Below are 15,950 nucleotides of genomic sequence, written 5' to 3' on the forward strand. Positions count from 1 at the left end.
AAAATTAAAAAAAAAAAAAAAAAAAAAAAGGACATAAGAGGTCCCAAATTACAGTAGCAAACTGTCAACTACAAAGTATGTGCTCTAGGTACTCTGACACACCATTGCAAAGAATGCACCATTGGTTTTGGTTCTTTCTTGTTCATTCCCGTTTTCATCGATAGTTTAATACTCGGTCTCTTATCCAAAAGTTGCCACAAATATTTAAATATCAAATTTGTAATTTCTATGTGAAAAGTTAGTCTCTATGTGTAATAAATTTGAGTGATTATGTTTTTTTAGCTTTAATATCACTATTGTGTCGTACCCTTAGTTGAAGAATGTTTCTGATAATATATATTCAGGTTCCAATTTTTGATGGATCTGCGTGTAAATGGGTGGATGCAATAGAGGAGGTTGGTCTTAAGTTGGCTATAGACCAGCGTGGCAACTGCTGTGAAAAAATGGCACCATATGTAAATCAACCTGTCTATGCGTGGAGGAATGACTGTTATCTTGTTGCTTTTCCAGCCAAAGCAGTTCGTATTACTTATGGAATTGACTTTCCTCAGGTACAAATATCTTTTTATAAATTGTTATTTACTGCATGCTGTGTGAATTGAAAATTTTGCGCCTCTTTATTTAGTTATCTGTGTCAATTTCTGTATTAGCTTCATATAACAAGAGTAGTTTTCTGAGAAACTTCTTTCTGTAATATGTTTGATTCTTTGACATTGCCACCAAGAGCCTAATTGAGATTAAGAAAGATCCTTTAAAAATGATAAAATTAAGAAATTAGTACTATTTTGACATGGAAGTTGTACTGCCAATTTTTGAAATAGCCTTTGCCTGTCTTCATCTAAACTCCCCTTAATTAGTCCATATTCTTATATTACTTAATTGGAAATATGTTAAAGTAAGTCAAAGATTGGGCTTGTTATTAATTCTTTTTGCAAAATGTTATCGAATGGATGAAAGTTTACTGTTGATATATTAAAATAATAGGTGGAACTAGGCTATGGCAATTGATTTAATACTATCGGTTGAATCTTACTGTCAAGTGGTATTGAATGATCTGTGAACATTTCTTACGTGCAAGGTGCCTGGCATTGGCTGCCAATGGTTTTCTACTGCTCCTTTGGACAATATGTTCTATGCCGAGCAAATAGCTCCATCAAGAACCTTTTGCATTTACGAGGAGGTTTGTTTAAGTTTGTTAGCTAATACTTTTGTTTTGTGAATCTGTTGATATTTCATCATAAAAGAAGTGGTTCTTACCGAAATGATCGTTGGGTTCTGTAACAGACATGTTGACCCATCTATTTAAGTTATATATATTTTTCGGGGGGGCAGGGTATCAGAATTTATGCATGTTTAATGAAGAAGAAGAATGTGAGCAAAAGAGAAGAGGAGGTCTGTAATCTGAATGGTGGAGAAAGCCCACATTTCCACCATCATTACCTCCATTGTCAATAGTTCTCAATCCATTTGAATTATGATCAGCCGACGTATCATCCAGTTTGAGTCTATGGGGATCTACAATCTCTTCCATGTTAGCCAAGAAATCGTTCCCGAATACCTATCTGCAAAATTTATTTACGCATGTTTTCTCATTCAACATTAAATTTAGAGTTTGGAGATGTATATTATACAAGAAACTTATTCAGACGCATTTCATTGACCAGTATGCTAACCCAATCCATTGTGTGAATCATTATTTGAACCAAAATGAGAAAATTGTGAAAATCAAGTTTGAAGAGAATGTTGTTGGTCTCTAGAAAATGTTTGCATTTGGCCTCAACGACCAAGGTTTTCAATTTTTCAGTTAGGCATTAATAGGGGCAATTGTCAAATCTGAAGTCTAAATTGTGATCATATCAAGTCTGGTAGATGGGCATACTTCATAGGGTATGAGGTTAGGGGCTTTTCTTCTTTCTTAAGTATTTGATGCCGGGAGAATTAGGTTAATATTAGGATTGTCAATCCTTTTTACTCCCCTTTTATGTACTACCTCCCCATAAATAGGGAGTCCACCCCTCATGTGTGGAACATCTTTCATTCTAATAAAAATCCCAATTTAGATTCTTGGAGAATTCTCTTCTTTAGTCTTTAGGCTGCAACCAATTTGGTATGCCTAGGCCAAAGTTGGCAGCTACCAGGAAACCTCAAAGTTTAGGAACCAAATAGACCATCTCGGTACTAAACTTGTAATTTAACAACCCCCCCTCCCTCAAAAAAAAAAAAAGACAAGGAAAAGAAAGAAAAGAAAGAAAAGAAGGAAAATAAGGAAAAGGAAAGTTAGCATTATATATTCTTGCATTTTGAATCGCTATTAAATATTGAAACAATATTTTCAACTTTTTGAGATGCACTGGAGAAAGCTACATAGCCTTGAAGACTTTCTGGGTCTTTAATATTCAATATTTCTCAACAATACATATTACATACTTACTGCATATAACATTTGCATAAATAACAGTGTAATTGACTTCCGTACAGGTAGAGCAAATGCGTAATATGGGGCTCATAAGAGGAGGCTCAATAGAAAATGCTTTAGTTTGCAGGTTTGTTGCTTTATTCATAAATCTTCGATCTTCAAGTTCCTGGTTGATTTTAGTGGCTTCTTTCTGATATGATATGCACAGTACAAAATATATTTTAGTCAACCTGGTTCCCCTTTTCTTATCTACTCCAGTGTCAGTAAAGGTTGGATCAATCCCCCATTGCGTTTCCATGATGAACCTTGTCGCCACAAGGTTTTAGATTTCATTGGTGATATATCACTTTTTGCACGGTTAGGCAGTCAAGGGCTTCCGGTGGCACACCTAGTGGTTTACAAGGTAAGTTCTTTGTGATTTACCTCTCTAGTGTGTGGTTATTACATATAGGATTACACTACCAATCAGATAATAAGAATTCTTGGAGCACAATCTGAACTTGTTTTGTTTTTTTATTACGTGGATACCTTTTATTTATTCCTCAAGCATGTTGTTGCCTGCATTATAAGAGCCAGGTATCTTTTGATGATTATTAACAATTGAAAGACTCTTCTAGATTAGCTCTTCTGGAGGGGGTAATCTCAACCCTCCCTTGTCGTCAGATTGTTTTTGGTTTCTCTTGATGGACATACACATCTCTGTTTCTTACAAATATGTGTGTGTTTGTGTAAGGGAAAGGTATATTCTCAGTCTCCTTGCTCTATTATGTCTTTCTTTGTCCATTGCCCTTTCTGTATATATTTGTATATATTGATGACGAACCCTAGTATTTAGTTTCTCTTGGCGCATCACATGATAGGAATTTATGAATTTGGCGATCAAATATATTCTAATTTCTTTATTTCTCTAATAAGTTCTTGCCTTGTTGTGATTTGTTAATGTCATGCCCTCAATTAACAGACTTCCATTTTGCTACTATGCCATTTCACTTTGTTTCCAGAAGCTGCATCAAATCTAAAAAGTGCATTATTTGAGGGGTGCCATGACTTTCTCATTTGAACCTTTAGTTCCCATAGCAAATCCTTGTCTTAGTTATTCGAATGTTGTTTTTGTGACTGGTGGACATATAGACGGAGGTTATGTAAATGTGAGCATTGCTTTTTTGAAGTACTTGAATTTTTCTGCTGAAAGTTTGAGAGGGATTTGGTGGTGTTCTTTGTTAGGGATAACTGTTAAAACGATTGTATTTGAGCAGCAGATTGTGTAGAGGGTTGAGAGTTTTAATTGATGTGTCATTTGGGGAAATATTATGGGCACTATAAAAGGTTGGATCAAATTGGAAATACCAGTTCAAGAAAATGTGTCCAAATTTCTGGCATAATCGACTAGGGGGTGCAAATTGGTCGGCTGACATTGTTTTGGGCTCAAACCAACACTCATCCCTGACGTGTCAATTTTGGTCAATTGGAGTCCTGAAACTTTCTAACCTTTGTACAAATTGACCATTCTCGGTCAGTTGGTTTTGATCGGATTTTGGTGGATGCTAGAGAAAGAGTAGATTATCATAGTTGTGTGGCTAAAAATGTTGAGATGCAGTTATAGGAGAGAGTCTAAACCAAAGAACATATTATTTGTCTTCTTTCTTGTCATTAGGAAGTTTTTAATCTTCATTTTGCTCAAGAAAAAAGAACAGTGGAGCATTGTGTTAATTCTAAAGGTTTTTTTCCCTTGGTTAATCTTGCTACTCAAAGATTCATCCAAAGAAAGGTAGTTATTTTACCAATAAAGAGGGAATGAACCTGATGAGTTGACCAATTCCTATTTAGGTCGTCTTTTTACCAAGGTAAATCATAAATGTCTTCGTTTTGGTTGTTACTAGTTTTGACAATTATTGTTATTTAAGTAACAAAGGCTGGTTTGTAGCCTTTAAATAGGGTCCGTAGGTTGCAAGAGATATTACTTTCAGAATAAAAACGAGACTCTCTCCAAGATTTAATTTGAGAAGATTAGTCTACGCTAAAAAACAATATTTAGATACCCTGTTGTACTCACTTCTGACAGATTTTATGAATACTATACTCGAAATTGAATAAATTCTGTGCAATGCTAAATGAGCCACAACTCTATTCGCAACTTGTGATTCTTTGAGGACTTCTAGGGGGAGAAAATAGGGAGTCCATGTAGTACATCTTGCTGGCTTTGGACGACTGCTCTTTTCCTTCAGTTGGAAATAAATTACTGTTATTCACATTTGTACATGTCACTTGAATACATTTAAATTTTATCATGTTCTTTGTGTTCTTTTGGATACAATTTTTTTAACAAGTTATACTTGTTGGCATGTCTTGATTGGCGAGTGTATGCTTGGGAAGCTTAAAAGGAACAAGTAAATGCTTTGTTAATGAATTTTTTGAGGTCATGCGTTTTCTTTTAGTACAATAAACATGGTGATGGAATTTTGAATCTCTGACTTTGAGGGAAGAAGTAAATGTCTTTAACAGCTGTGCATATTCTTCAAGGTCAGGGATGTGAATAAGATTGTTGAATTTTCATATCTCAATGCAGGGTGGTCATTCTATGCATGCCAATTTTGTTCGCCGCCTATCGGAAAACATTTGAGTAGACAAGTAGCTGTCTTTGCTTGCAGAAGTGTAAAAATATTCTGCAATTGAGGTAATTAAGTCTTTGAAATTTCTCCTCCGGTTGCTTGGCAGATGAAACATTCTGCTGTAATTTGGGAAAATAGTTGTGTAAAATCTATAAGAACGATCAACGGGTAGGATTCGTCACAATTGCAGTAATTTCATATACTAGATCGTATGTTGGAGGAAGTTTTTGTATTCTTTTAAGCCACAAATCCGAATGAGGTGAAAATTGATTTAGGTTTTCATCTTAATGTTGTTTTCTAGTAAATCCTTAACAGGATAAATGAATAACTACTTGGCTTTTATCTTCCAGTATAAAATTTGCCTAAATGGAAAGAATAGATAGAAAAAAATTGGATCAGATCATACGTCTGTATGGTGTAAATTACTCACCCTGCTGATGGTTCAATCTGTGTTCTTTGCTCTTTGTTGGTCGTAATTATCTAATGTGGTATTCATACTCGTTCTTCGTTTACAGTCGTTAAATGTAGAGGTTGCAGTATCTCAGATCTTGCTGATATGCTTGATTCAGGAACTCTCTGAAGGAGTCCACAACTTTCTTAATTTATTCTTAACTCGATTGTGTGCTCATCGAGGAGGATGATATCGCCATGTGAAGAAAGGTACACTTCAATAATTGTTTTTTTTTAATGATAATGTTATTGATCATTTATTAGACTGAGTCAATACAAATGGTCGGGAAATAACATGGTTAAATTTTTACGGCTTGGGCTCTTTTAGGTGATAGATTCTAAACTTCCCTCCAGGTTATTAGTGTAGATGCAAATTGTACCTCTGTATTGTAGGTTGTCTCTGAGAAGGATTCATGGTCCTCTATATTGAATTTGAACATCCACTCTGGGAGTTTTCTTGAACTCTGTTAATCATGGCCATACGGATTAAAATCGACTAGTGATGTTAAATATTCTTCAACTTCGATCTTGTTTCTCAGCTTTTAGCTATTCTGTTTCTTGTCATTAACACTTTTTTTTTTTTTTTTTTGGAAAAAATCAATTTAGACTCCTAAACTTGTCGTGTTGTATTAATTGTAACCTTTCATGAAATTAAAAGTTTGTCTCAACCTTATACTTCAAAAAAATGTTCACAATTTTAACCCTCTAATAAGATCTTATTCTAAATATGGTTGAGAAAATTATAAAACATATGAAGAGAAAAACAAATTGGTTTCTGTTAATTCATGTGCATGACAGGAAGCTCCTAATAAAGTGTTTTTATTTATTCTTATCTTTACTTTTCATGAACTAATAATATGAATTTGAATGTGCTCCACCTGAATAAAATAATATCAGCAGTGTCATAGATAATTTAAACCAATATCAATTATCCACTCTCGCCTGCCAATCCTGCAACATTTTCTGGGAGAGCCAATCAAAATGGAAGTAATATTAAAAAAAAAATATATCAAATAGAATAAAATGTTTGAAGTAGATCATAAGAACGATCCATGTGGGAGTTCTTATTTTATGGTTTTTTTTTAAACAGACAATCAATTGATCTGTCAGAAACTTGTTTATGGCATCGTGGTGGACACTTATTACCTTGGAAATGGTGTTCCTGTTGTGTTTTTTTATGACGAATAATCCAGAAATTGAGATTTGGTTTACTTTATGAGTTTTGACTGACTCATATCATCATCTCTCTCTCTCTCTCTCTCTTTCATGTTGCTCTTCTTTTGGGGGTAAAGCCTGTCTTCCCTTCTTTGAGTGTGTAACTTAGTGTAAAATTTCTTGGGGAAAGACATTCTGTGAGAAGGGTTACAAGATGGATTGGTAAAGACTAGGGTACTCTTCTTTCTCTACAATTTGCGATAGAATATGATCGGCCTTCAATTGAACAAGTACGAGTATGTACGAGTATGTTAGTGACTAAGGGAATCTGCATTTTTAAGAGTAAGAATGCTTGTTTTTAAAGACGAAAAAGACAATCCTATCAAAAGTATCGAACCCATTCTAGGAGTGAAGAAAAAGTATAAAAAGTACTGAACTCTGCAGAATAAAAGGAGTATAAAAGAAAAGAGTTTGGTGTAATAACAAGAATATATTAACAATACCTGAATCAACAACACACTCATTGCAGATTACATCATATATCAACTGAATATGACAATAGAAGAAACAAAAATAAAAATTCCAATCAGTAGGGAGACTGCCTATACAAATCCACACAACCATTGGCTCACTCAAAAACAAACCTGACAGAAGGTGGTTAGCCAACAAGTCAACTATTCTTCCTTTTTAACTCTTTCTTTCTCCCCTTCTTTGCTGATCTCTAAACACAGGGATGACAATCCTAAGTCAGATGCATTACCAATTACCTCTCTTCGTGCAACGTCGTCTTTCCAAGTCTTTCCTCTTACTATATTGCCAACAATTTAACGAACACAGGGTCATCGGCATGCGGGTTACACTACTATGATCAATCATGTGGAAGAAAATTAAATATAGAGTAAAAAGGAACAAAGATAATAAACTATGTGGAAACGCTTGGTTGCACAAATTCAGATTCAGTTTCTTGTTATTGAGTGCTGCGATTCAACCCACCGCGTCCAACATTCCTGGAAAATATGAAAGATGTCAGTCAACTTTTCATGAGATGTTAATGTATTGTAAGAAACCAGTCTGAATCTAACAAGGAAAGCTTTAAGTAGTCGCAAGTGCAAATAAACATCAGGGCAGTAGGTGGGTTAACACAGATCAACAAATGATAAGAATTCTCACAAGTCTTCTAACAATGAAATTTTTGTTTCTTTCTTTTGCTCAAATAGTCATCACAGATTAAGAAGATTAAAACGTCAACGTGTTCAAGGTAATCGTGTTTCGAAATGCCTTGCTCAAGTGGTGTGGTAGAGAGGAAACAGTCTACAATCCATGATCTCGAACCTCGATAAGAGCACCATAATACATGTGTCCATATACACAACATCTTCAAGGACATAAAAGAAAAGGACATCTTAACAAAGAAACTGAACACATGGAATTTAATACAATTGCCTATTTTCTAATCAATTCAATCCAAATATCTCGTGCAGTTCCTATCAAATATTTGCTGCGTATTCCCAACATTTAATCCCAGTACATGCAACCATGTTAACTTGACACTAATTAAGTGGCAGAAATATGATGAAATTACATAAATTAGGGAGCATATCATATAAGCTCTTTAAATTACAGAGATTGGCATCTTCTCCCGCCCCACCCCCACCCCAAAATAATAAAATCATATCAGAGATATGCAATCATAATAGTCATTGCGTACACAACACTAGTTTTCTGATAATAACAGCATTGATTGATTACTAGTTTTGTACATGACAGAAATCTGAATTAATACCTTCCGGGATGCAGTTGTGCTGCACTAACGGGGCCCTTGGTGCTGCCACCAAATCGCTTTGCCTTGTTCTCCTGCACTTTCTCCACACGCATAGCTGCTACCTCCTTCTCCATGGCAGCCACTTCCCTTCTCATCTTCTTTGCCTCAACCTCCATTGCTTTGGTCAGCGTCTCTACCTTCTTTGCTAACATCTGAAAAACATTGAGCACCAAAACCCGAAAAGAAGTTAACATCTATGAGACTCACATATACAGAAAAAGTTACATAAACGTGAACAAGCTTGTGCAGAATATCAACCTCAATGGCGTCATCCTTGTCTTTAAGGATTTGATCTTTCTCATGGCCGCCTTTTCTCAAAGCTATAACCTCCTTCTGAAGTAAATCATACAACGTACCTGGAACACTGTCTTCACTCTCAAGTGTGGGAGACTCGTTTCCCTTTTCATCAGGATTACTTTTCCAATCATTATTTACTTCACTGTCCTTGCTTGCATCACAGGACTGATTGAATGAATAACTGGGTAGAAGTCTATTTAAAGACACCTTTCCTCGGTCCAATGACCTCGTGCCTCCATCAAATGATTTCGACGTGCCTTTAGCATGTTTCAACACTGTGCTACTGCTTGAGGACAAAGGTCTATACTGAGAACCTGGTGTCTTTTTCGATAAAAATCCATTGGAAGTTAATTTCGAAATGTTGTCAACTCCACCCAGAGATTGCCGACGAGAGGGGCCATTGCTTATACTTCTCCCTTCAGGAGTACTCCGATTGTTACTGCCAGAAGACCCTCTCAAGCTCTCTTCAAGCACTCTAAGTCGCAGCTGATACTTCTCCTGGAAAACAGTAGCAGAGAGGTCTTTAGTTTCTAGCAACTGTTAACCATGTACACAATGACAGCGAGAAAAGAATAGATTACTTTCAATAGAGCTTCAGACTTCGCAGTTCGTTCCATTATAGCAAGTTTATCACGAAGTTGCTGCATTTCTCCCTGAAAATAGAGGTAATGGCACAACAACATACAGGCAACAGATAAGCCCAGAGCACAATATTGGACGCAAAAGAGTTGTGGAACTCAATTTACCTGCAAAAATCTTCGTTCTTCAAGCCACTGTTTTACAGGCATAACCTTATCATTTGCATCTTTCCATTCATTTGCTACTACAACAGCCACTCTGTTGGCTGTTACCTTTGCACGAGCCAACTCTCTATCAAGAGTTTTCCTTTCCTCCTGAAGAACACAGAAAGAAACCTCAACAATTTTGGTAATGCACTAGAAGATTCAAATTAGTACATGTCAAGTAAAAGACACTTCTGATTCAAATACTTCGGCACATTACATTCATCTCTTGAACTTTGCGCTGGTAATCCCTCACAGCATTTGCTGCAGCACCACCAGCAAGAACAGCCTCCTCCAGCTCCCTCACAGTTTGCGTTAATTTTTCAACCTCTGCAACTTTCTGTCTGTGCATCTTGTCCAAGATTTTATTTTCTTCCTAAAACAGACCAGTAAACCTATAAATTTCTCCTATTATGAAGCTTAAAAAATGATGATGGACGAAATGGCTTACATGCTCAGATGTTAAGCATCATGCATCAGAAACATTACCTGGCAAATCTCTATCTGTTTCATCAACTCCTGATTTTTATTCTGTAAATCATCCACCATAGAGGCCTTGGCCAGGGCACTTTGAACAGTCCTCTCAGCATCAACCAAAGCTGCTTCCTTTGATTTGGTAAGACGATCCAACGCTTTATTGTCATCTTGAAGCTTAGCAATCTGGAAATCAACCATGAAAACACATAAACTCACAGTAATTTTCTTTCCGTGCAGTTTGTGTTGTAGTAATTATTGTGGCATATGTAATAAATAGTACCTCCTGTCGTGCAAGCTTGAGCTCAGCCTCCAAAGGTGCAAGAATGGCTTCGATTGGAGGCATGTCATCATCCTTTTGAGCAGCATGTACCCTCCTAAGAGTAGCTTCAGCAGCAAATTGAGCTGCCATTGAAGCCTTCTTCTCATCATTGATTTTCTTTATTTCAAGATTCTGCAAAATATTACACGATAAATTACATGATATCAACCAAAAGGTGTAAAGAAGGTTTAAAAAAAAAGAAAAAAAGGTTCACTGAATACCTTGCTTTCAAGAAGAGATTCCGTCAATTTTAACTTCTCCTCAGCCTTTGATAGTTCTTCAGTCATCTATATATAAATTAAACATCAAATCGATCATTTCCATAAATTACATTTCCCCAACTTTTATGCATAGAAAGGTAACAAATAAGCCACTCGGACATTATAAATGTTGCTTGAGAAGAACACATGAAAAGGAAAGCCAGTGGAGCCTTACTGTACAAAGCAAAGTAGAAAAGATAAACCTGAGAAACAAAAGTTCTAAGATCAAAGAGGCCTACATACACTCCATAGCCAACTTTAAAATGCTGATAGGAGATAAGAATACATACAAGTAAAACAGTATATTCGCATCAGTTTACAGGAAAACTCTTAGTTTCACAAGACCACAACACCTATAATTGAGAACATTTGAAATTCTATCATCTCTGAAGATGGATTAACACCTAAAACTGTAAACACTTGGAATTCAAAACAACCATTTAAGAGTCCAAGATTGACTGAAAAGTTACAAAAATAATTCTAAACAGGACTTAAAAAAATAGATATGTGATTAAACCTATGACATACATTGAAAGAAAATAAACGGTGAAATAATTTTCGCAATCGATTTTCCAAAAGGAGAGGCTAACTCCAACCAGAATGAAAATGAACATGACATAAGAAATATGAAAATTTCACCATCCCCCAATATTAGTACTATGAAAAATAAGATTTGAGCATGAATGTAAACGGAAAATCTTCATGCTGCACTCAAATTAGACAAATACAAGGACTCAAGGATCACACGTTATTCAACTGGTCTGTTCTAAAGGGAAAGCTTAGGAAATCAAAAGTAGCTTTCCAGAATGCTTGGTTCGAGAAATCTGGGACAAGGGCGTAGTTCTTCCCACTTAGGCTTGATGGAGCTTAACGATCCACATTGTCAAGGAAACTGGCATATGAAAAATAGGAACTACCCACCATTCGTTACGGAGGGAATGCCCACAAAATGGAAATAAGAACAATTAGGGGAATTTAATTGAGAAGTTCAGATCTCAACAATACAAAAGGCAAACCCAACAACTTGTAGAAAAATGCTCCAGCCTAGATTCTGCAAACTCAGCAGATAATTTTGGCAGTTTCCAATAATAAAGGGTGTTGTATTCACTGTCAAATCCCATCCTATCTCACAGAAGAAAAAACTTTCAAGTAATTTCTTCAGTTCCTTTAAGCTAATCGACAAGAATCGCACAATTAACAGCATAAAGATGTCCCAAAAACAATAAAATGATCAAACATTAACCTCTTCAACTGCCTTCTCTCTAAGCCGCTCAGACAACTTTAATGCCTTGATCTTCGCCTGAGCTTCCCCGAGCTCTCGATCCTTATCTGCGAACAAGACAGAAAAACGAATCGAACACAAAACATTGAATAAAACGAGCTAAAAAAAACAGCAGATCGAACCACATTTCGCACCTCGCACTTCATTCTCGAGGCGATTGAGCTCCAACTTCACCGGATCCGAGCCGGGAAACAAGTTAAAGAAGTCGTCGGCGTCCATACTCGGCCTAACCGACGTCCGGCGCCTCGACGAGCTCTTCCCCTCCTTAAAAGATCCCGACACCGTCAACGACGTTGGATTCGGTGCCGGAATGGGTGTCGGCGTAGCCTGAGAATCCACCGCTCGTCCATTACTAACCTCCGGCAAAAACCCACCTCCATCACCAGAAATCTCCGCCATAACCTGATCTACCCGAATCTCTCCCCTCTTTCTTCACATTCAAATGCAAGCCCAGCCCAGGATCCACAAACTCTAGGGCTCCAAATCTCACAAAAGGTACATTACATTCACCACAAAAAAATCAATAAACAAAAGAATAATAACAAAACTCAACAATACACACAGAAACAGAACTAAATACCCCCTCAACTCAAGTATACAGAACAAAACCCAAGAGAGAGAGAGAGAGAGAGAAAGAGAGAAAGAAAATGGAAATGAGAAATTGGGTTCGTTAAGGAGAACTGAACTCACTGCGTGTGTGTGTGTCTCTCTCCAAGAGGGGTATAAATGAAGTCTAGAGAGAGAAAGAGGGAAATGGGGGCTCTGGTTTCTCTGGGTCAGTGTTTCTCTCTCTAGAAATCTGGGAGGGTGTGTCAGTATGTGTGGGGGAAGACTGTTAGAGAGAGAAAAAGACAGATAGAAAGAGAGTGAGTGTGTGAGAGAGAGAGAGTGATTATTATTTGATTATCTAAACAATTAACTTTTAATTAATTTAATTAAATTAGATTAATAAAGAGATTAAATAATTTATAATTTTGAAAATACAGGTCTTGTTTGCAGGCGCTTTGCTGTTAGTCGGGGAGAGAATACAAAGGTTTATTTTTTTCAATTTTATTTTTCTTAAAACAATAAATAAAAATTTAAAGATTTGAACCCGAGACCTCTTAACTCAGTTTTGTCTACATTTTTGTATGGTAGTTTTTGAACTTGTTCAATCCCGTTATTTTTTCTTTTGACTCGACGTGGGGTTCATGGTTAGTAACAAAACTTTTTTTTTTTATAGTTTGTCACGGAGTGTCGGATGGTAGAAGTCCCACATCGCCTAATTTAGGGAATGATCATGGAGTTTATAACGAAGGAATACTCTCTCTATTGGTATAAGCCCTTTTGGGGAAGCCCAGAGCAAAATCATGAGAGCTTATGCTCAAAGTGGACAATATCATACCATTGTGGAGGGTCGTCTTCGTCTAACAACGAGATCCATTTTGAACTTTTGGGTCATTGGGATATACTAGCTCAACTAGCCTTCTGACACGCTTCCTCCACCCGTAGGTGAAGTCACATGACAAATCATGTAGTGTTGTTCTTGACAATACGCTTGGGCGCACAAAACAATACTATCCTGGAGAGTGCCCTATATCATTAGCTAAGTCTGTAATACCTCCTAGTCAAATCCTTTCGAGGTCCAACCAGCTTTGGGCATGCAAACTTAAGCCTCGATCGAATGCAAAAAGTTGTGTTTTACACAGGATTTCTCGTTACTCATGACAGTATTCTCGCTTTTAATATCTCTAAATGTTATCACAAAAAACCTTTCTCGATTAACAAAATGTCTAGCTATTGATACTTAAAAAAGCTTTTCTTCGGTGAATCACTTGACTCCTCATACGTGTTCGATGTCACGGATCTAGACTAGTGGGTCATTACGCTTGAATTAATTTATTTAATAATAATAATAATAATAAAAGGTAATTACCAAAATTACTATTTGTTAAGAAGCGGCGGATGCCAGCTGGACCAATTAAGCGCAGCCCAGCTCGGCTCTTTCACGTTCCTTCCACCTGCCCGTCTTTCCCAAATTTCTAATGGCTTAATCAATTTTTATTTTGTTCAATATTTAATATTTTGTTCAAATTAGTAAATTTTTTTTTAATGTATAAATAACTTTCTATTTTCCAAAAAAAAATATTTCTAAAAATAAATAAAATATTACATTATCATTCAAATAATTGAAGTGAATTTTATTAAATTATATTTGTGGTGATTTAATATGTAATATGATATCTTTCGTGACAACTCATCATTTTAAAACGCGTCTACTAGAGAGAGGTTTCCACGCCATTATTATGAATGTTTCGTTCCCCTCTCCAACCGATATGAGATCTTATAATCCACCCTCCTTGAAAACCTAATATCCTCGTTCATCTCCCAGTGTCTAGCTTTGATATTATTTGTATCAGTTCAAGCCACCATTGTCCACTTCAGCCCATTACATATCAACGACAGTCTCACGATTTTAAAACGCATATTCGTTCTTCTCTCCAACTGATGCGAGATCTCACACAACAAACTTCAAACGATTTAGAAAAGCAATTTTGAGAATCGGATCGCCAACTAATATTGTCTCGTAGATTTTGAACATTACATAAGAAAGTGTTTGGTAGTTGATGCGTGGAATTTGAGGCCCCTATATACCCTTTATTTTTCCTTTATATATTTATTTTGAAAAAGACGTTTCTTTTATTTAATTCTTTTCTCTTTTTTGAAAAAATGATTTTGTTTATGTATTTGTCTCATTTGTCTCTTTTTTCCCCATATGTAACAAGCACTTTATAAAAAAGCAAAAAAGTTAAATAATAATAATAATAATAATTTTGTGTTTAAAATAAAGTAGCTCAAATATTATTTTATTTTTAATATATATATATTTTTAAAAGTTTTGGATGAAAAAGAACATGGAGGGTGTAGATAGAGTTGCCATTTTGGTGTAAGAGATAAAAACTATTTTTAAACTATTTGTTTGTTTATTCTTTTACGAACCCTAATTTTGTCCCTTTCAAACCTAGTACTTAATTGTCGTTCACGTGCATGATTCGATCACGAGAAGTTGTGTCTGAAAAGAGGAAGTTCAATTAGGTTGACTATGTTTGATTTACGACTAATAAAGACCGACTATAACTTAGTTAAAATTTAAAAGATTGTGTGTACTGGCAGACATTAGATAATTAATGAGACACTAACAACGATTTATTCTCGTGACCACTCAGTTTTAGCAACATTAACACACCATTGTTGATCTCTTGAAGCTCCACGCACCATCCAAAAACGAAACAAACTCAATAAATTAAGACATTTTCTCGTCATTTTTAGCAAACCTTAAATTCCTCAAACAACCCATTAATCCATCTCACACACATAAACGTATAAATGGACAAACACCCACCTTTCTTCAAGCACCATCAACAATGGCATCGCATAAGCTCGTGTTCTTGATTGGACTCTTGCTTATTGCCTTGTTCGACACGTCGATGGCCAAAGGAAAGTTTAGTAAGAATAAAAACCAAGATGTAATCCCTAAACGACCGTATTCACCACCAAGGACACCTCTCATTCAATTTCGTAAATATCAAATCGAGATTCACAATGACTTGAGAATGTTTATATTGGACAGTCGTTGTTACTCGAAAAATGATGATTTAGGGTTGCATATATTGTTTCCCGACGATCAACAAAATTGGACGTTTCGAGCTAATTTTATCGAAACGACCAAATTCATCTGCAGATTAGAATGGCAATATGGGGAGTTGATATTTGATTCTTTTCTGAGTGATATTAATTTCTTGAACCGCCATTGTGGGAACTCTGTGTGTGGTTGGAGTGCAAGGCAAGACGGAGTTTATTTGACCAATGAAGTTGGTCAATATGTTTTTTATGATTATTGGGATATGTTGTTGTAATATAAATATTTCTAGCTCTTACGCGTAATTAAATTGTTAATAAATCGACGTGTAATAATGGTCAATACAAAGTTTCATATATTTTCTATTTTTCTAATAGTTTTAGACCTTATTAATAACTCCGAGTAGATAGAAAAATAAATATTAATTGAAAACTATTTTCTAGACTCGTTCGACTATATTTT

At 35.8% G+C, this 15,950-nt stretch overlaps 2 protein-coding genes across 6 annotated transcripts in view; one reads left to right on the plus strand and one right to left on the minus strand.

The window, feature by feature from the left end:
• The window catches only part of LOC111447257 (probable UDP-3-O-acyl-N-acetylglucosamine deacetylase 2, mitochondrial), an 8,060-nt gene extending 2,061 nt beyond the window's left edge, over positions 1–5,999 (plus strand). The window contains exons 3-8 of one of the 5 annotated variants that reach the window (XR_002711233.1): positions 345–551; positions 1,079–1,180; positions 2,479–2,543; positions 2,675–2,819; positions 4,983–5,685; positions 5,869–5,999. Coding sequence is in view for 1 of the 5 variants with exons in the window: in XM_023086301.1 (XP_022942069.1) it covers positions 345–551; positions 1,079–1,180; positions 2,479–2,543; positions 2,675–2,819; positions 4,983–5,036 (573 nt within the window). In the remaining 4 variants the exon portion in view is untranslated. Of the gene's footprint in view, positions 1–344; positions 552–1,078; positions 1,181–2,478; positions 2,544–2,674; positions 4,261–4,982 lie in introns of all 5 variants that reach the window. The other 4 variants (XR_002711234.1, XR_002711232.1, XR_002711235.1 and 1 more) reach the window with 4 other exon arrangements.
• Positions 6,000–7,100: 1,101 nt separating this feature from the next.
• Positions 7,101–12,725, minus strand: LOC111447256 (microtubule-associated protein 70-1-like). The gene is made up of 11 exons (XM_023086300.1): positions 12,004–12,725; positions 11,831–11,916; positions 10,549–10,614; positions 10,289–10,459; positions 10,021–10,191; positions 9,752–9,907; positions 9,496–9,642; positions 9,331–9,402; positions 8,711–9,247; positions 8,414–8,604; positions 7,101–7,637 (listed from the first exon to the last, which is right to left on the minus strand). Exons 1-11 carry the CDS (start codon positions 12,266–12,268, stop codon positions 7,598–7,600), a joined length of 1,902 nt encoding a protein of 633 aa, XP_022942068.1. The 5' UTR covers positions 12,269–12,725; the 3' UTR covers positions 7,101–7,597.
• Between the last annotated feature and the right edge of the window lie 3,225 nt (positions 12,726–15,950).

Source organism: Cucurbita moschata, unplaced genomic scaffold (assembly GCF_002738365.1).
Source record: "Cucurbita moschata cultivar Rifu unplaced genomic scaffold, Cmos_1.0 Cmo_Scf00009, whole genome shotgun sequence".
NCBI classification, from domain to species: domain Eukaryota; kingdom Viridiplantae; phylum Streptophyta; class Magnoliopsida; order Cucurbitales; family Cucurbitaceae; genus Cucurbita; species Cucurbita moschata.